At 43.9% G+C, this 24,776-nt stretch overlaps 1 protein-coding gene across 1 annotated transcript; it reads left to right on the top strand.

Annotated features, from left to right (window-relative positions):
* The first annotated feature begins 370 nt into the window (after nucleotides 1–370).
* Nucleotides 371–24,387, top strand: LOC121322977 (solute carrier family 15 member 2-like). Its single transcript, XM_041263653.1, has 23 exons — nucleotides 371–663; nucleotides 7,693–7,736; nucleotides 8,350–8,437; nucleotides 9,566–9,707; nucleotides 10,002–10,094; nucleotides 11,835–11,934; nucleotides 12,189–12,279; nucleotides 13,001–13,078; nucleotides 13,639–13,721; nucleotides 14,133–14,219; nucleotides 14,757–14,846; nucleotides 15,559–15,603; nucleotides 16,033–16,065; nucleotides 16,325–16,413; nucleotides 17,220–17,301; nucleotides 17,733–17,858; nucleotides 18,339–18,542; nucleotides 19,750–19,793; nucleotides 20,383–20,493; nucleotides 20,708–20,807; nucleotides 21,810–21,956; nucleotides 22,802–22,906; nucleotides 23,859–24,387. The coding sequence occupies exons 1-23, from the start codon at nucleotides 642–644 to the stop codon at nucleotides 24,054–24,056; spliced, it is 2,202 nt and encodes a 733-aa protein (XP_041119587.1). The 5' UTR covers nucleotides 371–641; the 3' UTR covers nucleotides 24,057–24,387.
* The last annotated feature ends 389 nt before the right edge of the window (nucleotides 24,388–24,776 follow it).

Below are 24,776 nucleotides of genomic sequence, written 5' to 3'. Positions count from 1 at the left end.
ATCATAATTAACAGGGACTGAGGTACCCCACTATCACAAGGGCACTCTGTAACTACACAAAATCATAATTAACAGGGACTGAGGTACCCCACTATCACAAGGGCACTCTGTAACTACACAAAATCATAATTAACAGGGACTGAGGTACCCCTCTATCACAAGGGCACTCTGTAACTACACAAAATCATAATTAACAGGGACTGAGGTACCCCTCTATCACAAGGGCACTCTGTAACTACACAAAATCATAATTAACAGGGACTGCGCTGAGATCCTGGTGAGAGGAATTCCAATGAGGCCCCAGCACACAAGAACCCCTTTGTGTGAGTGCAAGATGTGGTTTACAGCACAGTGCCTTGTGAGTGACACACAGCCCTAATGGTTCGAAGGTTCACTGCTGCTCGCGTTTGCTTTTTTATTCTATCCTGATGAACAAAAAGAGAAAAACAAGATTCACCAGTAACTGAGAGGGGGGCAGATTGAAAGTGAAACATTAACCAATAGAAAATGTTTTCTAATGCTGGGTTTGGAGCCTCACAGTCACACATTGCAGAGCGAAGGGCAGCGTGGATATCATTCGCTGCACTAAAACTTCACTCAGGGAGGTCTACAGAAGGAAAAGGAAGACTTGCTCCTGCAAAATGGGAAAGAAAGACCAGAAAGGTAGGCTTAGTATTCTTTCTCTCTGTTTAACTGTGAAATAAAAAAACAGTTTGAAAATATGAAATGAAACACAAAACAGAATCGCAGGACAGCAGCTGGAGTTAGGGTTTCTTTTTTGTGGACTTAATAAAGATTGTGCAGCTGCAATCTGTTGCACGCAATTTCATGTAACGCGGCCAAATGCGTCCAGCCCCTGTCCTGGAGGACAATTTCACTCCAGATTTAACAAGAACAATGATGAATGACTTCAGGGTCTGCTGCAGGGTTCATTAGTTCAATGAAACAATTCAGAACAGGGTTGGAACAAAGACCAGGAGTGGAAGGGTTAGCTTTAGACACCCTGAACTGGGCTGACACTCAGATTACTGACTCATGTGTTCAGACATGGCATCCCTGGAACACATTCTGAGATTTATAAAAGCTGCTTCTCCCTTTCTGTCAGTTTCAGTCACATTCAGTCGCATCAGTTCTGACTTTTTATTACTGATATTTTACACGGAGCAATGGGTCTTAAAAAGTCTCAACTGGTCACAGTGGGTAGTCTCAAGAGTTAAATGTAAACACATAGTGTCTTAGTGGAGCCCTGTATCCATGGTACTCTGCAGCGTGCACAGACCTCATTCCATTCCATAATCTCATCTGACAGTATTGCATAGGGCTATGATGACTGCAACATGCAATTAGTACAGCAGCATTCAACACAGAGCAGCACTGTTCTGAATTAAAATCCCATTTGCAGTAAAGATGCAGTAGATCAGAACAATGTTAATGATGATAACCTCCTGCTTCTTCTTTTTGGAAGACATCACATTATAAAATGTGGTTCAGGTCAGAAAGGAGTTTGTTGGTCTAAACCTAAATCCTGGTTAATATTAATCCACAAAACCAGCACCACTGATGGACAGTAGCTATGTTTCCATTAAACTTTTTTTTATGCGTTAAAACTCATGCCTATAAAAAAAGAAAAAAAAGCTTTCCAACTGTGATGGAAACAGGTGATAGGGGTGGATAAAAATGTATCCGGTATGATAAACGATGCAACAGTGCAATGGAAATACTTCCTGAGTGAATTTTATGAGTCAGTGCATACTTTTATCAGTCATATGGTGCTATTTATGTGGTCAACACAGCACATCTCTTAATGACACATCATATGTCAATCAAATTTACAGCTATGGCCAAAATTTTTGCATATTATTTTTAGATTGAGACATAATTAAAAAAAAAAAACCTACATGAATAATTTAGATATTTTATTTAACACCCTTTAATCAAAGAAACTACAAAATGATAACGCAAAAGACATGACAGCAGCACAGGATTTCATGTTAGATTCGAGGTGTGACACATTTTTCAACATTGTCAGTTTTTCGTAAGTATATGTAAGCAGTATGTAATTCAATATGTTAACATAACATTATTCAACAGGTTCTATTGGACTTTATGAAGAAACATTGGTTAATTACATAGAGTGCTGGAAACGTTTGGCCACAGATGTAATTGCCCCCCAAAATTATCAAAAATAATGATTATTGGACAGTTACAGTAATTCAATTTAAATAACACATGCAAGGGTGGGCACAGTCACGTTACATGACAGCACTACACATGCAAGGGTGGGCACAGTCACGCTACATGACAACACTACACATGCAAGGGTGGGCACAGTCACGTTACATGACAGCACTACACATGCAAGGGTGGGCACAGTCACGTTACATGACAGCACTACACATGCAAGGGTGGGCACAGTCACGCTACATGACAGCACTACACATGCAAGGGTGGGCACAGTCACGCTACATGACAGCACTACACATGCAAGGGTGGGCACAGTCACGCTACATGACAGCACTACACATGCAAGGGTGGGCACAGTCACATTACATGACAACACTACACATGCAAGGGTGGGCACAGTCACGCTACATGACAGCACTACACATGCAAGGGTGGGCACAGTCACGCTACATGACAGCACTACACATGCAAGGGTGGGCACAGTCACGCTACATGACAGCACTACACATGCAAGGGTGGGCACAGTCACGCTACATGACAGCACTACACATGCAAGGGTGGGCACAGTCCCGCTACATGACAGCACTACACATGCAAGGGTGGGCACAGTCACGTTACATGACAACACTACACATGCAAGGGTGGGCACAGTCACGCTACATGACAGCACTACACATGCAAGGGTGGGCACAGTCACGCTACATGACAGCACTACACATGCAAGGGTGGGCACAGTCACGCTACATGACAGCACTACACATGCAAGGGTGGGCACAGTCACGCTACATGACAGCACTACACATGCAAGGGTGGGCACAGTCACGCTACATGACAGCACTACACATGCAAGGGTGGGCACAGTCACGCTACATGACAGCACTACACATGCAAGGGTGGGCACAGTCACGCTACATGACAGCACTACACATGCAAGGGTGGGCACAGTCACGCTACATGACAGCACTACACATGCAAGGGTGGGCACAGTCACGCTACATGACAGCACTACACATGCAAGGGTGGGCACAGTCACGCTACATGACAGCACTACACATGCAAGGGTGGGCACAGTCACGCTACATGACAGCACTACACATGCAAGGGTGGGCACAGTCACGCTACATGACAACACTACACATGCAAGGGTGGGCACAGTCACGCTACATGAAAGCACTACACATGCAAGGGTGGGCACAGTCACGCTACATGACAGCACTACACATGCAAGGGTGGGCACAGTCACGCTACATGACAGCACTACACATGCAAGGGTGGGCACAGTCACGCTACATGACAGCACTACACATGCAAGGGTGGGCACAGTCACGCTACATGACAACACTACACATGCAAGGGTGGGCACAGTCACGCTACATGACAGCACTACACATGCAAGGGTGGGCACAGTCACGCTACATGACAGCACTACACATGCAAGGGTGGGCACAGTCACGCTACATGACAGCACTACACATGCAAGGGTGGGCACAGTCACGTTACATGACAACACTACACATGCAAGGGTGGGCACAGTCACGCTACATGACAGCACTACACATGCAAGGGTGGGCACAGTCCCGCTACATGACAGCACTACACATGCAAGGGTGGGCACAGTCACGTTACATGACAACACTACACATGCAAGGGTGGGCACAGTCACGCTACATGACAGCACTACACATGCAAGGGTGGGCACAGTCACGCTACATGACAGCACTACACATGCAAGGGTGGGCACAGTCACGTTACATGACAGCACTACACATGCAAGGGTGGGCACAGTCACGCTACATGACAGCACTACACATGCAAGGGTGGGCACAGTCACGCTACATGACAGCACTACACATGCAAGGGTGGGCACAGTCACGCTACATGACAGCACTACACATGCAAGGGTGGGCACAGTCACGCTACATGACAGCACTACACATGCAAGGGTGGGCACAGTCACGCTACATGACAGCACTACACATGCAAGGGTGGGCACAGTCACGCTACATGACAGCACTACACATGCAAGGGTGGGCACAGTCACGTTACATGAAAACACTACACATGCAAGGGTGGGCACAGTCACGTTACATGACAGCACTACACATGCAAGGGTGGGCACAGTCACGTTACATGACAACACTACACATGCAAGGGTGGGCACAGTCACGCTACATGACAGCACTACACATGCAAGGGTGGGCACAGTCACGCTACATGACAGCACTACACATGCAAGGGTGGGCACAGTCACGCTACATGACAGCACTACACATGCAAGGGTGGGCACAGTCACGTTACATGACAGCACTACACATGCAAGGGTGGGCACAGTCACGCTACATGACAGCACTACACATGCAAGGGTGGGCACAGTCACGCTACATGACAGCACTACACATGCAAGGGTGGGCACAGTCACGTTACATGAAAACACTACACATGCAAGGGTGGGCACAGTCACGTTACATGACAGCACTACACATGCAAGGGTGGGCACAGTCACGCTACATGACAACACTACACATGCAAGGGTGGGCACAGTCACGTTACATGAAAACACTACACATGCAAGGGTGGGCACAGTCACGCTACATGACAGCACTACACATGCAAGGGTGGGCACAGTCACGCTACATGACAGCACTACACATGCAAGGGTGGGCACAGTCACGTTACATGACAGCACTACACATGCAAGGGTGGGCACAGTCACGTTACATGACAACACTACACATGCAAGGGTGGGCACAGTCACGCTACATGACAGCACTACACATGCAAGGGTGGGCACAGTCACGTTACATGACAACACTACACTTGCAAGGGTGGGCACAGTCACGCTACATGACAGCACTACACATGCAAGGGTGGGCACAGTCACGTTACATGACAACACTACACATGCAAGGGTGGGCACAGTCACGCTACATGACAGCACTACACATGCAAGGGTGGGCACAGTCACGTTACATGACAACACTACACATGCAAGGGTGGGCACAGTCACGCTACATGACAACACTACACATGCAAGGGTGGGCACAGTCACGTTACATGACAACACTACACATGCAAGGGTGGGCACAGTCACGCTACATGACAGCACTACACATGCAAGGGTGGGCACAGTCACGTTACATGAAAACACTACACATGCAAGGGTGGGCACAGTCACGCTACATGACAGCACTACACATGCAAGGGTGGGCACAGTCACGCTACATGACAACACTACACATGCAAGGGTGGGCACAGTCACGCTACATGAAAGCACTACACATGCAAGGGTGGGCACAGTCACGCTACATGACAGCACTACACATGCAAGGGTGGGCACAGTCACGCTACATGACAGCACTACACATGCAAGGGTGGGCACAGTCACGTTACATGACAACACTACACATGCAAGGGTGGGCACAGTCACGCTACATGAAAGCACTACACATGCAAGGGTGGGCACAGTCACATTACATGACAACACTACACATGCAAGGGTGGGCACAGTCACGCTACATGAAAACACTACACATGCAAGGGTGGGCACAGTCACATTACATGACAGCACTACACATGCAAGGGTGGGCACAGTCACGCTACATGACAGCACTACACATGCAAGGGTGGGCACAGTCACATTACATGACAGCACTACACATGCAAGGGTGGGCACAGTCACGTTACATGACAACACTACACATGCAAGGGTGGGCACAGTCACGTTACATGAAAACACTACACATGCAAGGGTGGGCACAGTCACGTTACATGACAGCACTACACATGCAAGGGTGGGCACAGTCACGTTACATGAAAACACTACACATGCAAGGGTGGGCACAGTCACGCTACATGACAGCACTACACATGCAAGGGTGGGCACAGTCACGCTACATGACAGCACTACACATGCAAGGGTGGGCACAGTCACGTTACATGACAGCACTACACATGCAAGGGTGGGCACAGTCACGTTACATGACAACACTACACATGCAAGGGTGGGCACAGTCACGCTACATGACAGCACTACACATGCAAGGGTGGGCACAGTCACGCTACATGACAGCACTACACATGCAAGGGTGGGCACAGTCACGCTACATGACAGCACTACACATGCAAGGGTGGGCACAGTCACGTTACATGAAAACACTACACATGCAAGGGTGGGCACAGTCACGCTACATGACAGCACTACACATGCAAGGGTGGGCACAGTCACGCTACATGAAAACACTACACATGCAAGGGTGGGCACAGTCACGCTACATGACAACACTACACATGCAAGGGTGGGCACAGTCACGCTACATGACAGCACTACACATGCAAGGGTGGGCACAGTCACGTTACATGACAGCACTACACATGCAAGGGTGGGCACAGTCACGTTACATGACAGCACTACACATGCAAGGGTGGGCACAGTCACGTTACATGACAGCACTACACATGCAAGGGTGGGCACAGTCACGCTACATGACAGCACTACACATGCAAGGGTGGGCACAGTCACGTTACATGACAGCACTACACATGCAAGGGTGGGCACAGTCACGTTACATGACAACACTACACATGCAAGGGTGGGCACAGTCACGTTACATGACAGCACTACACATGCAAGGGTGGGCACAGTCACGTTACATGACAGCACTACACATGCAAGGGTGGGCACAGTCACGTTACATGACAACACTACAAATATTGACCTCACTAGGACATGATCAAATACATTCAATTATAATATAAAATAAATGTACATTCAATTATAGTATAAAATAAATAAACCTGAGAATGCTGAGATAGCATTACTGCCGCACTGTGATTTAAACCACATCCTTTTCTGTAATGGATTATCATTTTGTTAATTTCCCAAACAACTGAATGTGGCTTCCCTTATATTTTCTGCATTACAGCCTCCAGATATTTCTGATAGGTTAAAAAACGATGGTAAATTATAAGTGGACTAGTCAGCCCTTTCACTGTGCACACAAAGGGTAGCGCTGATTTCAGGGTTTAGCTAAAGGCAGTCACCGGCTTGGTGTTGTTGGTTCACGCACCATTCACAAAGCTGCTGATTCACTTGCATGGTGAAGATGCTGATTGACTTGCATGGTGAAGCTGCTGATTGACTTGCATGGTAAAGGTGCTGATTCACTTGCATGGTGAAGATGCTGATTGACTTGCATGGTGAAGCTGCTGATTGACTTGCATGGTAAAGATGCTGATCCACTTGCATGGTGAAGCTGCTGATTGACTTGCATGGTGAAGCTGCTGATTCACTTGTATGGTGAAGATGCTGATTGACTTGTATGGTGAAGATGCTGATTGACTTGCATGGTGAAGATGCTGATTGACTTGCATGGTGAAGATGCTGATTGACTTGCATGGTAAAGCTGCTGCACAGGACTTCCAGTAGTTTACAGGGACATGCAAACGTGCAATGAACAAAACACTTTCAATGAACAAAAACCAAAGAAACTGTCCATTTTCTTTCCCCAGATGGAGCACTTAATGACTTCACAACAGCCAGAAAGAAAGTTCCGGTAAGTTGTTTAAATATCCACTTGCTGGATTCCGGTCAAACCAGGGCTGTTTGTTTTACTGTCAGCTTTAATGGTGTTCACCACAGTGAACAAGCAACGCTGAAAATGTTTTTCAAGTGTTGACACTGCATCTGTAAACCTGAATTGTCATTAAAATGTAACACACAATCATAAAGAGAATGCCTGCATACAGTATAAAAATGTGCACAGTAGAGTAAAAAATAAAAAGTTCCAGTACAATTAAAGTCAGAAATTAGCTTGGTAATAATCACAACACCTAATCTAACCCCAATCTTATAATCCCCATTCCTAGTGTTGCTTGTGTTTTCTAGGCAGATTCATTAACATGGCAGGATGTTGGTTACAAAGAGGAGCTGGCAGGACTTGATAGATTAGCCCCAAACAGGCTGCTGTAAATCACCTTCATCTATGAATAAGACCTACTTTGAGAGAGTTCTCCTCCTGCAAGCAGGAATGTACAGATTAAAAGATGTGCTTGTTATTTATTGCATTGACGAAAAACAAAACAACATAAAATCAACAGTAACCTAGTACTTGAAATTTGGATTTGGAGTTTGTAGTGAAATTATGATTATTTGCATTGTCATTTTAGAGGCTGTGTGGAACCAACTACCCCCTGAGCATCGCTTTCATCGTGGTGAACGAGTTCTGCGAGCGCTTCTCTTATTATGGCATGAAAGGTATTGCACAGGACACTGCCTGCCCGGCAGTTGAGATCCCTTTTTGTGTGCATTCAGGGATGGAAATAAGACTCCTATTGCGTTGCAGAGTTACCCATTCCAGGTTTTACTATGAGCTTGATTAGCCACAGTGTATAGGTAACAATAAACTCATAATAAAACTAGGAATGGATCAAACTGCTATGCAATGGGAGTCTTACTTCCATCCCTATGTATTTTACAGTAACCAGTTGACTTTTCGAGACAGGCTATTTGCCAAACCTTATCCAGTTGGCAATTGACTATTTAAAAAGTGAAATGCAGACTGGGAACAAGTAATCCATTATCCGATGCATGGGCTAGCTGTTAACCAACTGGGCACACTGCATCGGTTTAGCTGTCCCCAGGAAGGGCTGTCTGGAGATCATTTCAGTCAGTTTGGCTGTTCACTGTAGGAAGGGCTGTCTGGAGATCATTTCAGTCAGTTTGGCTGTTGGCTGTCCACAGGAAGGGCTGTCTGGAGTTCATATCCCAGTCAGTTTGACTGTTCACTGTAGGAAGGGCTGTCTGGAGATCATTTCAGTCAGTTTGGCTGTTCACTGTAGGAAGGGCTGTCTGGAGATCATTTCAGTCAGTTTGGCTATCCACTATAGGAAGGGCTGTGTGGAGATCATTTCAGTCAGTTTGGCTGTTGGCTGTCCACAGGAAGGGCTGTCTGGAGTTCATATCCCAGTCAGTTTGACTGTTCACTGTAGGAAGGGCTGTCTGGAGATCATTTCAGTCAGTTTGGCTGTTCACTGTAGGAAGGGCTGTCTGGAGATCATTTCAGTCAGTTTGGCTGTTCACTGTAGGAAGGGCTGTCTGGAGATCATATCACGGTCAGTTTGGCTGTTCACTGTAGGAAGGGCTGTCTGGAGATCATTTCAGTCAGTTTGGTTATCCACTATAGGAAGGGCTGTCTGGAGATCATTTCAGTCAGTTTGGTTACCACTATAGGAAGGGCTGTGTGGAGATCATTTCACAGTTTGTTAATCAAAAGACCCAACACGGCAAACTTTCTGCGTCTTCTCTTCTTTGTTTGTTGAAAGGCTGTGGTGAAGATCGAGTGTGAAGCATCTTCTAACATATTTCCATGTTGTTTTCATGAAGCTGTGCTGACTCTGTACTTCATGAACTTTCTTCACTGGGATAAGGACCTGTCCACATCTGTCTACCACGCCTTCTCCAGCCTTTGTTATTTCACACCCCTCATTGGAGCGCTAATAGCCGACTCGTTCCTTGGGAAATTTAAGTAAGAGAACCGTTATTATTATTTACCACAAGGGAATTAATCATGCTGTTGTTCTGCACATTAGCTTTGGTGCACCATGGATAATTAAAAGATTTTTAATTGTTTTACTTTTTCTACAAGCTGACTTCGATATGCTCTCATGTATTGATGTAGGGACACAGTCTCAAGTCTGTTGTGGTGCATACGAGCAGTGGGGAGACCCCGACAATTGCAGCGTGTGAGTGTATATTCCCACATACTTATGAGCTATCTGGGCTGTTAAAATGTTATTTTCTTGTTTCTTTTTCTACACAGGACTATCATATACCTCTCCATTGTTTATGTAGCTGGACACATCATCAAGTCTGTTGGTGCAATACCGACAGTGGGAGACCAGACAATGCACGTGTGAGTGTATATACACATACATATGCTTATAGGGCTCTGTGACAAAGTGCCCGCCCTTGTGTATATTATCTGGTATGTGTTGCGTGTGGTGTGTTTAAATGTTGGTGTATAGACATTGGTACACGGGATATAAACGGGTCTGTGTAACACAAGTGTTTAAAATGTATATGTGTATTTAGGCACGAGGATTGCACAGCACTTCACGTGCAAGTAAAATGTAGTAATATGTGAGCACGGGGAATTGCACTTTATTAATTCACGTGCTGGGATTCAAGTGAATAATTAATTGGTAATTGAATCCCAGCACAACATTATATATAGTCTGTGTCTATTCGTTTTGTTTGTCTGTTTATTTTGGCGCGAAGTGCCGTGTCCTGTCTTTTGTTTGTTAAACCCTTTTATTTTACAATAAACCGGCGCCAGCCAGCGCCATCATCATTTCATTTCATCCGTCCTGTGTTTTGTGTATTTCATTCCTTTTCCTGGTTCTGACACCGCCCACTTCGGCCGTCTCTGTGACAGGCTCTTTGACTTGCTTCTTGGACTAAGAAACTGAGGTGAATTACAGTGAAGGTGTTGTCTATGATTCCTCATAGACAGTACCTCAGAACTGGTCAGCTGGTCCATGTCAACCAAATCAACATGTTGCAATGGTTTTATATGCTGCAGGGGTCGCCTGACAGCAATGTACTCTTAACAGCTCGACACACATCTCTCCTTCAGTCCTGGATCCGGGTTCACATTGCTTAGATCTTCTTATTTAAACTGCACAATAAGAAAAGCCACAGTCACATTGTTTAGATGATATTATTATTATTATCAATAAGAAAAGCCGCAGTCACATTGTTTAGTTATTATAATGTATTTTTTTTTAGCAATACAGCAATTTGGGAATAATGATTCCCTGCTTTGCTGTGATTCAATGAGAAATGTATCGCTGTCAGTAATGATAACCCTGCTGAGAAATATATCGCTGTCAGTAATGATAACCCTGCTGAGAAATGTATCGCTGTCAGTAATGATAACCCTGCTGAGAAATGTATCGCTGTCAGTAATGATAACCCTGCTGAGAAATGTATCGCTGTCAGTAATGATAACCCTGCTGAGAAATGTATCGCTGTCAGTAATGATAACCCTGCTGAGAAATGTATCTGAATGATAACCCTGCTGAGAAATGTATCGCTGTCAGTAATGATAACCCTGCTGAGAAATGTATCGCTGTCAGTAATGATAACCCTGCTGAGAAATGTATCGCTGTCAGTAATGATAACCCTGCTGAGAAATGTATCGCTGTCAGTAATGATAACCCTGCTGAGAAATGTATCGCTGTCAGTAATGATAACCCTGCTGAGAAATGTATCGCTGTCAGTAATGATAACCCTGCTGAGAAATGTATCGCTGTCAGTAATGATAACCCTGCTGAGAAATGTATCACTGTCAGTAATGATAACCCTGCTGAGAAATGTATCGCTGTCAGTAATGATAACCCTGCTGAGAAATGTATCGCTGTCAGTAATGATAACCCTGCTGAGAAATGTATCGCTGTCAGTAATGATAACCCTGCTGAGAAATGTATGCTGCTGTCAGTAATGATAACCCTGCTGAGAAATGTATTGCTGTCAGTAATGATAACCCTGCTGAGAAATGTATCGCCGTCAGTAATGATAACCCTGCTGAGAAATGTATCGCCGGCAGTAATGATAACCCTGCCTTGACTTGAACGTGTTTCATCTCTTACAGAGTCCTGTCGATGGTGGGCCTGGTCCTCATAGCTCTTGGGACAGGAGGAATCAAGCCCTGCGTTGCTGCTTTCGGAGGAGACCAGTTTGAAGAAGAACACGTAAGAAAGCTTGCTTCATGTTCGCAGAGTTGTTAGCAATGCCCAGGGGTGGAAAGAAGACTCCTATTGCATAGCAGTTTCACCCATTTTCACATGACTGTGCTGTTCCAGTTTGTAATAAATAATTAGTAGTGTCCTTATCAATACAGCAGAACAATGGACTTATTTATAGTTTATATTTTCTTGTATTTGAAAAAAAAAAAAAAACACCCAAAAATACTTCCACGTGGGTTTATATTGGTGATTTGTTTCAGTTGAATGAGAAGAGAAAGTTCTTCTCCATCTTCTACCTGTCCATTAATGCAGGAAGTGTGATATCAACATTCGTCACCCCTCTACTACGAGGTTAGTCTGCTCTTCTCATCAGTATGCCATTGCTAACCCACTATTTACATGATGCAATGATGTAAGTTACCACCATTATCATACCTGTGGATATGCTGCTAAATGCAATGATCACAAAACATACAGTTTCAAGCATCCCAATGCAAGTCAATACAGAAAAAGCACATCTTTGTAATGCAATCATATCCTACACCTTCCACAGTGGATAAATGACTTCTAGCTTGAAGTTCTCTGTGGTCACTTAACTATCTGTATCCTGGTCACAAGTTTTAGCACACAATTATTTCTATATTGATTAACTATGAATGTTTAACTTGTGAGTTAGTTCAAGAATGTTTTTCAAAGTCTGTTTTTCATGAATGAAGTAAAGTTTAACATTCCTGAAACTGTTCTGGGCTGTTGATGGCATCATTAACAACAGCAGAGAACTGTTTCATAAATATCAACTCTTCAAACAGCTCAGGAGTTCAAGCTTCGTGAACAAAGGAAAGTATGGAGTTTGTGATTGTGGTTATTATCAGTAGTATTACAGTATAGTCCTGTTATTGCAGTGCTAATGACAGTATGGAGTTTGTGATTGTGGTTATTATCAGTAGTATTGTAGTATGGTCCTGTTATTGCAGTGCTAATGACAGTATGGAGTTTGGGATTGTGGTTATTATCAGTAGTATTGTAGTATAGTCCTGTTGCCGCAGTGCTAATGACAGTGGCCTCTCCTCAGGTAATGTCCAGTGCTTTGGCAGAGATTGTTATGCTCTTGCATTTGGCGTTCCTGCCGCTCTGATGGCTGTTGCGCTGGGTGAGTGAAATTAGACCATTTCTGCAGTAATACCAATGGGTTGTTGTTGATACAGTATCAATTTGCAACATGCTGTGCCATACTAATTACCCAAAACAAAAACCACTTGACAAAGAAAGCATAGACACAAGTGCATATGCTTTAAATTTGGCAAGCAGTAATGAACAGGAATGAACCAATTCAAAGTAAGGTAGTTGACAGACTCCCATTGCCTCTGCTGTGCAGTAATAACTGGTCATATTGATTGGGCTCCAGTACTGACAGACTCCCATTGCCTCTGCTGTGCAGTAATAACTGGTCATATTGATTGGGCTCCAGTACTGACAGACTCCCATTGTCTCTGCTGTGCAGTAATAACTGGTCATATTGATTGGGCTCCAGTACTGACAGACTCCCATTGTCTCTGCTGTGCAGTAATAACTGGTCATATTGATTGGGCTCCAGTACTGACAGACTCCCATTGTCTCTGCTGTGCAGTAATAACTGGTAATAGTAATTGGGCTCCAGTTAGAGTTGAGGTGGCTGGGCTCCCATTGACTCAACTCTCTTTATACCTTCAGTTGTGTTTATTGCTGGCAGTGGAATGTACAAGAAACGTCCGCCACAAGGAAACATTATGGTGGAAGTCTGCAAATGCATTGGAGTAAGTTACTGACTATACTAACATATGAACTGGCTCTAATCATTTTCAATCCTTACCTATTTACTATGCAATGCTTGATATACTGCAAGACATGTTATAGTTTATAGCACTTTGGATATTTACTAATACAAATTCTTTAACAAACTGTGTGTTTTCCTGTCTTTTTTTAGCTTTAGCTATGTACTATACAATGCTACAGTAGCTTAAATAATAAAGCATGTTACAGTCTACATCCTCTTAAGATGTATGTTTGCTTTGCTGGCCGGAATCCACTTTTTACAAAAGAGTTTTGGTTTTGATTGTGAAGAAATGATAGGATACGTTATTATTTCTATAGAAGCTGCTCATTTCAGAAAGGTTGTGTTGTACAGGCGCTTGGACACAATTGTCTTGAGTCATTTGGTTCTCTAGTTTGCAGTAAACAATCGCTGGAAGCATCGTTTCAGTCACTTTCCAAAGAGGCAGCACTGGCTTGACTGGGCTGAAGAAAAGTACCAGGTAATGCGTTTCTCTAATTTCCAAACAACCCACCAAAACCCAGTTTTTGGTTTTAACAGTTGGGTGCAGTCAGTGGGTCATCCTTTGAAAGTTTACAGGAAGCCTTTAACAATGACTTACTGGTTATCAGATTTCTGGCTCCTGGTTTTATTTTTCTATATAAAATCCAGCCCCAGTTACCTGGCCTCTGCTTAACCCTGGAATGCTTTATAAACCAAAAAAAAGAAATCCGTGAACAGGGCGTGCTGTAGGTCACATATACTCGGGTAAAGAGAGCCACGCTCAACAGAGACAAGGGCGCCACCCTCAGGGTTAGCAGGAGAGTTGCAGCTAAGCATCTAATCCACTGATCAGAATCAGGAAGAAGACTGATAACAGTATTGATTATTAGACAGGCTGTTAATGAATACATGCAAGTAGCTCTAGAGACAGCCACCCGTACACACAGAGTGCTGGATTGGTCTTTAAGCTCATTAGGCGACCATGGTTAGAGTACGGGACCATTGCTCAGCACATTCCCTGTTTGTTCTTCCACAGAAGCCTCTGATCACAGAGATTAAGATGGTCTCCAGGGTGCTGTTCCTGTACATTCCTCTGCCAATGTTCTGGGCTCTGTTCGATCAGCAGGTTAAGAGATCTCTTATGACTTCTTTTAAAATGGTGTCATTCATGAGAACACTTGCAGCTGGTTTCACACCCCTGATGAGCACTTATCTCGGACTACCCTGCCTGATGTAACATTGGCTAGTCCAGGATTAGTGCTAACCAGGGTCTGTAAAGCTAGCAGCTGGAGCTTGCAAACCTTTAGTCATTTTGAACTTTCAAAAACTGACCCTTATTCAGTTAGTTGATTAGCTTGTTAGCTAGTCAGTTAGTTGATTAGCTTGTTAGCTACTTAGTTGGTTGGTAATGAGTTTACTATAAGAAGCCTACTATTCTGCAAGGCTAAATACACGCTGAATAAAGGTATTCTCAGGTGTTTTTTTTTTTAATCCGGTCAGTTTTTTCCAGGTCTTTTAGAGAAGAGAAACGCACTAGAGATCAATGAATGAGCAGACAGTCCTCCCATCGTACCCTCATTTTGTGTTGGCAGCACAGGCTGGTTGTCAGAGTGACCCGTGGAACAAGCTGCTCTTCTAAGGGTGGAGTTTGAGATGATAAAAAGAAAGATTTAATTACACAGCTGTCTGTATAGACCAGTCAAGCACTAACCCGGGGAGCGCACATTACAAGATTGCTTAACCCTGCACAGAAAACGGAAAACTCTTTTTCTATAAACAGTCAACAAATACAAAGTCACAAGCAGATCAGGGTTTATTTCTTTTTGCTTTTCAAACAGGGAACCCGCTGGACTCTGCAGGCTGCCAGAATGAACATGGACTTTGTAAGTAGGGTTAATTGAAATGTATCTTCTTTTCTAAACCTGAAGAACCCACTGTCTATATCAGTCCCCTAGAGGGAGCTCTTCCACACACAGCTACAAGAAGATACTTTCCTGGTTTGATTTTACATGTTTCAAAGTGAAGATAGATATTTGAATCACAGTTTAACTAAACAGTGATCAGGAGGGCAGTGAAAATGCTTCTGAAGCACTAAGGATAGGAAACTAGACTCTAAAGATGAATTCAGATGTATTCACTGTTAACTATGACATCCAATACAATTCATATGATGCACGCTTGATACAAATGCAAGTTCTGTAAAGATTAAACAAAGAAGCCAATGAGAAAGGAAATGCACAAAGGAGGATGACGAGCGAATGGAGGATTGTTAATATCATTGTGTTGATTATGGCCTCTTTTCATTCTTGCAGGGCGGGTTTGTGCTACAGCCTGATCAAATGCAGGTATTCATTTTCATTCACTCTCTACGGGGCTTAGATAAGAAACACCTGCCAGAACTCTGTCTCACCAAACTCCTCCTGCTAGCTTTGCAGCAGGGAGATGCAGATTGTATATAATACAAAATAAATGTAATGAGGGCCATTTGTATAAAACCCCATAAAGATTCAGCATACTGTACCAATCTCTGCATTGCAGTCTGACTCGTTCTATCACATGCTGTTTGGATTAGTTCAGTTTCCTGAATGTACCGTGTTTCCCTAGACTCTGAATGCCTTGCTGATTCTGGTCTTCATTCCTGTGTTTGATATGGGCCTCTACCCACTGGTAGAGCTGTGCAACATAAAGTTCACGTGAGTGTCTGGTCTCTGCTCATCTCCATTCTTCTTCATGGTAACTGTACAGTTTACAAAGACAATGCCTACTCAGATTTCTATTGCCCCAGTCAATGATCCAGGCCATGCAAAACCACATGTTGTTCATTTAGACAGCATTGCTTGAAGACTTACAATGAGACTGATCCTGCAGCACGATGCTGTCTTCCTGGGTTGCTGTTATAAAAAAGTTACTGTGTTAGATGTGCAGGTGTGTTCATTTTGCAGGTCATATACCACGACTGCCTGTGCTTTACCTTGCTTTCACTGTGCTCATGCGGGGAATCCTAGTGCATAGCAGTTTGATCCATTGATGGTTTTACTATGAGTTTCAGAAGACATCCCTGAGCTTATTACCTCTACACTGTGGCTAATCAAGCTCTTAGTAAAATCTAGAATGGGTGAAACTGCTATGCAACGGGAGTCTTAATTCCATCCCTGTTATACTCTGCTTCCCTACAATGGGGTGGGCTTGTACCAGGGTGTACCACTGTAACCTTTTCTTAGAGCTTCTCCTGATGTATAATCACGTGACACTAATAATATAGTTAGTGTTTGTCACCTTAGTTAAAGGACCTATTGTCCTATTATTCCAAGCAGGATACAGTAGAGGGGTCCATACTTGCAGTACTGTGCTTATGCTATGTGCTGTGTTGTCTGTAGTGTTCTTTATATAGGAATGCCTTGTCTGCTTGTTTCCACCTGAGACTGTGAGGACCCTGAGCTGAGGGTAACTGCAGTGCTGCAGGCTAGATTGATGATCATTCATTTCTTGTGTCCTACAGGCCTCTTAAAAGGATGGCAACCGGCATGATTCTGGCAGCAATTGCGTTTGCAGCAGCAGCGCTGGTGGAAATGAAAGTCAATGTAAGCATCTTCAGTGTAGGAGAGTGGGAACTAAACCCGTTTTGATGGGGGTGATTGCATATATTTGTGATCCATTATCACTGTGCTAGCCACTTGAACAGTTGTATTATAGTATTAAAGCACTGTGCCAAACACTGTGACTGCTGATGAGAAGCAGTATATGAAAGTGTGGGCGGATCTGGCCATCGAGGAGAAGTGGGTGTTGGGAAAGTGATTCAGCCAATTGCAGTAACGTTGGTAGATTAACAGTCTGTGGCGTGTTCACCCCATGATGACTGAATAATGATAAAGTCACACTCTGCGTTGTTTATTTAATCCCAGTCCCAGTTTTGAAATAGTTAGGCTCAGAGATGATCACATTCTATAAACAAACTCATTGTGATGTCCTGATGCACCAGTAGAAGAGGAGTACATCATGTTTTTCTTCTTAGGAAACGATGATCCCAGCGCCAGCTGCCCGAGAGAGCTTGCTTCAGATCCTGAACCTGGCTGAGGACAGCGTTCACGCTCACCTCCCAGGGAGCGCCCTCTCTGGAGATCCAATCCATCCTTTTCAGGTGGCTTGTTTAGCGAAGTGGCTTTGGGAATCTTTCATATCTGTCTCACATGCCTAGACACAATGTCATCTTTAATAGCGCTGAAGAGGGAACAGCTTTTGCGTCAGTGTCACTGTTACAGGTTGTGTCCCCTGTCGGTGAGGTGAGATGAGCTTAAAAGCTTTCTAAACACGAATGCAGACAAGCCCAGCTCTTTCACATGGTGGTTAAGACGCTCTCTTTGTTACATCAGCTCACCTCTTATTTTGTGTTTTGCAGAAACCCCTTCCTTACATCTTATATGGCTGGCACATAAAGACTGGCTCCTCGCTTCATATTAACAGCATGAACACATTGAGAAAGTCCTCTAATCGATACTTCGTATAAAATCTAATCAATACTTCATATAAACCCGATGGACTGCTAGAGTTTTCTTCTTGTCAGAAAGTTCCCATTGACATGCTGAACGCTGTTGAATTGCCTTGTCTTTGTCACTGATAGGATCCTCTGGAATACCAGACGCTGAAGCTGAATGCAGACTCCGAAACCCTAAATTTCACTGTGATGTACAAAGAAGCAACGTTTCCTTGCAGCCAGCACTTCATTGGAGGAAAAGCATACAGTTTAGTGCTGTACAGCAATAGCACAGGTCTTGCATGCAAACTTGTAAGTGAAATGATTAATTCTATGGGGATATCATTCTATGTATGTTTTACCAAAGCATAACTATATCTACTATATCGACCTATCTATCTATCTTTCTTATCGTACTGTACTAAACAAAAACTTACTAACCCTAGGAGAATTATGGTGCTGCTAACTGACTCAGATCATCTTTTTTTTTGCAATTTTATGCAGTGTTAGCATTAAATAACTGTATCCATACACACCTGGATGGAAAAAGGTAAAAATATAATAGAAATGTTTATGGAACAGCCTGAGAAAAATGTGATGACATAAAATATGGAGAGACTGGAACAACTTTATATAAGAGTTCAGAACCACCTTTCATTAATTAGAAATAAAAAAATGAATGAACCAATAGTACAGCACTTCAGCAGTCAAAAGAATGATGAATGATGCAAAGTGTGTAGTATTAGAACAGCTAAAATCAGACAATGCAACATAAAGAAGAATAAAGGAAAGTAAATGGATAAATAGACTGAACACGATTATGCCAGCAGGACTCAACAGAAAAGAATGAATTAATTTACTCCAATAAATATATAACATTTAAATAAATAAATAAACAAAATTCATTCAAAAGTTAGGCATGCTGATGTGCTGGAGAGGCCAAATCAAGGCTGATCCTCGGAGCCAACATTGCATGATAATATAAATATAAGTTTATATAAAATAATGATAATTAGAATTAATACAGATTTGATGTCACAATATATAGAACACCACGACATCATGCAAGAATAAATCATGGATTTGAATATAAACAAGAACAAGTAGTTGTCATGCCGTGAAAAACCTATAAATACCTCCAATGTTTTGATTCAAACACAGACTTCCTTGAGAAAGATATGAACAACATATTGAAACGTTGGGCAGTTGGCTCTTTGAGCTAAAATATACACTGCTATGCAATAGTTGAGTAAATTGCAACATGTCTAAGACTTTTGCACAGCAGTGTGTGTTTTTGTGTGTGTGTGTGTGTGTGTGTGTGTGTGTGTGTGTGTGTGTGTGTGTGTGTGTGTGTGTGTGTGTGTGTGTGTGTGTGTGTGTGTATATATATATATATATATATTGCTCAAAGAGCCAGCTGCCCAGCGTTTCGATATGATGTACATATACACTGCTAAAAAAAATAATAATAATCCATAATAAAATGACTTGAAAATGCCCATAATACTGTATTAAATGTAAAGTATCCATTTTTGTATTTTTTTTTTTTTTTTTTATACAAGATGAAATTCAAAAGCCTGCCAATGGACATGCAGCTTTAAGGTGGTAAATCCATCTCACAAACACGTTTCAGCTCCAAATTAGATCAAATGACATCATAGTTTAGCAATCCACATTCATCCAGGCTGATACAAGATCACGTTGTGTGCTTATAAAATGAAGACAAAGCATCAGAAATTCAATGAAGTACATTATTATAGTTTGATAAACTGATTAAACAGGGCTCTTTTCATTATTGTGGCTGAAATGTTTGACAATAGCAATTCCCATCAATGTGAAAAACACACTGAGATATATTTGTTTTGAAAGTGGCACTGCACTGGAAGTCGTTTTGACTGGGCATGATTCTTACACTGCTAGATAAACCAGCTGACACTCAGAATTAGCTTATGAAGCTTTTCTGCAAGACACTTTGGAAGTGTTTGCATTTTTTCCCATACAAAGCACAAAATGAGCTGCTAATTGTGATTGATTGAAATATTTTAGCTGAGTTATTTAATGAACCTGGTTATCGGTTAAAAACCTCCCATCTTTATGGAACGGATCTCTTTATGCTTGATATGACATCTTCATTTTAAAGATGTACGTTATTCTAGCTTGTCTGCGTTTGTGCTCGATCTCCCTTTGACAGATTTATCAATGGCCATTCAGAGAATGTTAACATAAGCGTGGGGGAAGAAGACTTTGGGGCAGTGTTGACGGGCTGTGACGTCTCTCCCTACAGAACATTCGAGAGAGGAGAGTAAGTAGAAAAGCAAATATGCACTCTGAGACTCTAAGACTGCGTAGCCAGACTGTTCATGTGAGTCTTTCAACAGCTTCAGTCTTCGGAATGTGGTTTAGCATTATGAGATGGGATCAGTATTAAAGCATGAAGGTGATGTTTGAAGATCGTGTCACGTTAAAAACTTTTACTCTGCTGCGTGTGCTGCATGTTTTCTTCTTTTCTAATATAGGTACAGTGCAAAAATGAAAATTGGCTTAAGTGGGACTAGCCTTGACGTGGGACTGGGGCTGCTTGACTTTGGTGCCTCATATACTGTTATTATAACAGGGGTGAGTTACCAGCCTCATCCCAACAAAGGAAGCGCTAGTATAGGGGCTGCCCTTCTTACTCAACCAGCTACATTCTGAAAGCTACTCGCAGCGAATCGTCATTACAGCAGCACCAATTACACTTGTAAAAGCAGCAAACACATTTTTTGTACAATTGTTATGTTTTATTATCTGTGAAAAAAAAGTGCTATTGATGATTTTACAATCAAAACAGGGGCGTAACCTAAGCAGGGCATGGTAACTGAGGAGGCAGGCAGGGAGGGATGGAGGCGGGCAGGCAGGGAGGCAGGCAGGAAGAGAAGGAGGCAGGCAGGTAGGCAGGGAGGGAGGGATGGAGGCAGGCAGGTAGGCAGGCAGGCAGAGAAGGAGGCAGGCAGGCAGGCAGGGAGGGAGGGAGGCAGGCAGGCAGGCAGGCAGGCAGGCAGGCAGGGAGGGATGGAGGCGGGCAGGCAGGGAGGCAGGCAGGAAGAGAAGGAGGCAGGCAGGTAGGCAGGCAGGCAGGCAGGCAGAGAAGGAGGCAGGCAGGCAGGCAGGGAGGGAGGGAGGGAGGCAGGCAGGCAGGCAGGCAAGCAGGGAGGGATGGAGGCAGGCAGGCAGATAAGGAGGCAGGCAGGCAGGCAGGCAGGGGAGGCAGACAGGCAGGCGTGGAGGCAGGCTGGCAGAGAAGGAGGGAGGCAGTCAGGGAATGAGACAGGCAGGAATGCAGGGAGAGAGGCAGGCAGGGAGGGAGGCAGGGATGGAGGGAGGCAGCCAAAGAGGCAGGCAGGCACATAGACACCATTGGTAGGACAGGACCTTTTGGGCATATCGCCACTGTAATACCAACGACAGCAGCAAAACTGGTAGATTTTTAAAGCTTTGATAAAGTTAGTGCGGTATTTCAACTTTATATATAAAATCAAAATATGTATACTTTTAATTTTAAAGTGTGAACCTAAATCTGCCATAGTTTATTACAATGCACAGCTTGTGAACACAATTGTCTTGTATTGTCTCTGCTAGACCTCTGACACTACTGTCCACATCAACACAATCCAAGACATCCTTGCAAACAGCCTGCACATAGGCTGGCAGGTCCCGCAGTATGTGTTGATAACAGCCGGCGAGGTCCTGTTCTCCATCACTGGGCTTGAGTTCTCCTACTCTCAGGTAAGGGCTCAGGAGGGAGGGGCTTGAGTTCTACTCACAGGTAAGGGATCCGGAGGGGGAGGGGCTTGAGTTCTACTCTCAGGTAAGGGATCCGGAGGGGGAGGGGCTTGAGTTCTACTCTCAGGTAAGGGATCCGGAGTGGGGGCTTGAGCTCTACTCTCAGGTAAGGGATCTGGAGGGGGAGGGGCTTGAGTTCTACTCTCAGGTAAGGGATCTGGAGGAAGGGCTTGAGTTCTACTCTCAGGTAAGGGATCTGGAGGGGTAGGGGCTTGAGTTCTACTCTCAGGTAAGGGATCTGGAGGGGGAGGGGCTTGAGTTCTACTCTCAGGTAAGGGATCTGGAGGGGGAGGGGCTTGAGTTCTACTCTCAGGTAAGGGATCTGGAGGGGGAGGGGCTTGAGTTCTACTCTCAGGTAAGGGATCTGGAGGGGAGGGGCTTGAGTTCTACTCTCAGGTAAGGGCTCCGGAGGGAGGGCTTGAGTTCTACTCTCAGGTAAGGGATCTGGAGGGGGAGGGGCTTGAGTTCTACTCTCAGGTAAGGGCTCCGGAGGGAGGGCTTGAGTTCTACTCTCAGGTAAGGGATCTGGAGGGGTAGGGGCTTGTTCTACTCTCAGGTAAGGGATCCGGAAACTCTTAAAAGAATCTGTATTTTGCAAATTGCATTATTTTTACTGTATTTGGTGCAGATAGACTTTAACTGTATAATTTACTATGCCTTTCTTAACGCTACTGTGCCCATTATCAGGTAGACTTGGTTTTGGTTCCGCAGCTCTGCACTACAGTGCCAGTGACCTGGAAGTCGAGTCCCGTTGGTGAGTGGTGACTCTGGGGCTGTTTCTCTTTCAGGCCCCAGCTAGTATGAAGGCGGTCCTCCAGGCTGCTTGGCTGATGACCGTGGCTTTCGGGAATGTGATTGTGATGATTGTAGCTCAGGGAGGCATGCTGGAACAGGTATGGAGGGGGACTGGCTTGGGGAGGAGGCAAATCGGCACATCAAGTGTCCTCACTTTGAACATCACTGTAGTCACTGTCTGGGACGTATAATACCCCACAGTATATTTGGTTTGTTTTTTTAGATAACTTGAACTCGAATATTAATTTTTTAGCTCTTTTCAGGGGTCACATAAGTTGTTGTCTGAACATATCCTCATTGAAACTGTTGTATTGATGTGATGACTATTTCCTGATAAGTAGCTCAGTTACTGTTTTAATCCACTAGGTGGCAATCTTGAACAATAGTTCAATTGGCTCCATGTAATGCAGGCCAGCTATTCCCAGAGTATCACCTGTCTGAATATCAGTGACTTACTGGCAGATATAAAATATATTAATTTAAGGAGAGAGGATGAGACAGGATTTCATGAAGGAGAGAGGGTGAGAGAGGATGAGACAGGATTTCATGAGGGAGAGAGGAGGAGAGAGGATGAGACAGGATTTCACGAGGGAGAGAGAAGGAGAGAGGATGAGACAGGATTTCATGAAGGAGGGAGGATGAGACAGGATTTCATGAAGGAGGGAGGATAAGACAGGATTTCATGAAGGAGAGAGAATGAGAGAGAATGAGACATGATTTTATGGAGGAGAGAGAAGGAGAGAGGATGAGACAGGATTTCATCAGGGAGAGAGGAGGAAAGAGGATGAGACAGGATTTCATGAAGGAGAGGATAAGACAGGATTTCATGAAGGAGAGAGAATGAGAGAGAATGAGACATGATTTTATGGAGGAGAGAGAAGGAGAGAGGATGAGACAGGATTTCATCAGGGAGAGAGGAGGAGAGAGGATGAGACAGGATTTCATGGAGAGAGGATGAGACAGGATTCCATGGAGGAGAGAGGGTGAGACAGGATTTCATGGAGCAGAGAGGATTGGTTCAGTACCGTGCTGTCTTGTGTTTTCTTCCAGTGGGCAGAGTTTGTTCTGTTTTCCTGTCTCCTGTTTGGGGTCTGTATCATCTTCTCAATCATGGCGTATTTCTACACCTACGTGGACCCGGAGGAGCTCGCTGAACAAGAGAAGAGAGAAGAGGAAGAAAAAGCAAAGAAAAAAGAGAGAGAGCTTGGATACCAGGAGCTGGATGCCTTCAAGAAAACCAAAATGTAGCCACTCATGTTCTGAGCAGAGACACGTGCAAACAACAATGATCCAAGATCAGCTCTTGATTATCCCTTGCTCCTTTCTAATTGTCTAATCAGCAAACCACAATCATCAATCACCAGCAGAACACTTTAGAAGCGAGAGTGATTGCTCTGTAACCACACTGGATAATCCTATACAGTTATAAAGCAAGCAGACCATTTTACCAGTGTGCACTGGTCTGGGAAGACATTACTTCACACACATTACTATTGTCAATTTCCTTATATATGTTTTACAATTGAAACATGTATTGTTTTTCTTTTGAATAAACGCTTCCCATGTTTTTGTTCATGAATGCATGGAAGTACACTGTGCTCGGCACAGGCAGCAAACTGCAAAAGAATCAGCTTGCAGGATTAATTCAGGTTTAAATTGGAGGAGCCAAACGCAATACCCACAGCTCTCCTGAAGTTTAAAGAAACGCAAGGAGTCCATCAATCACTGTAAAGGCTCTTTTACATGAGCGACTGGATTCCCTGCACAGAACATTTCAAAGACTTCATTAAAACCCCAGTCTTCAAATGAACAGCATCTACTAGTATCAGCAGGATGTGTTTCTAACTTTGTTTAGGTTAAAAAAAAAAAGAATCTCCAAATTGAGAGCATAGAGCTGATTAATATTGCAGCCGTCAAGCACCTACATACCTGTCAGCGGTTTAGCTAAATATCAACCAGCAGCACATA

The sequence above is a fragment of the Polyodon spathula genome, chromosome 11 (genome assembly GCF_017654505.1).
Source record: "Polyodon spathula isolate WHYD16114869_AA chromosome 11, ASM1765450v1, whole genome shotgun sequence".
Lineage (NCBI taxonomy): Eukaryota > Metazoa > Chordata > Actinopteri > Acipenseriformes > Polyodontidae > Polyodon > Polyodon spathula.
This window is presented reverse-complemented; position numbering and strand designations above follow the sequence as displayed.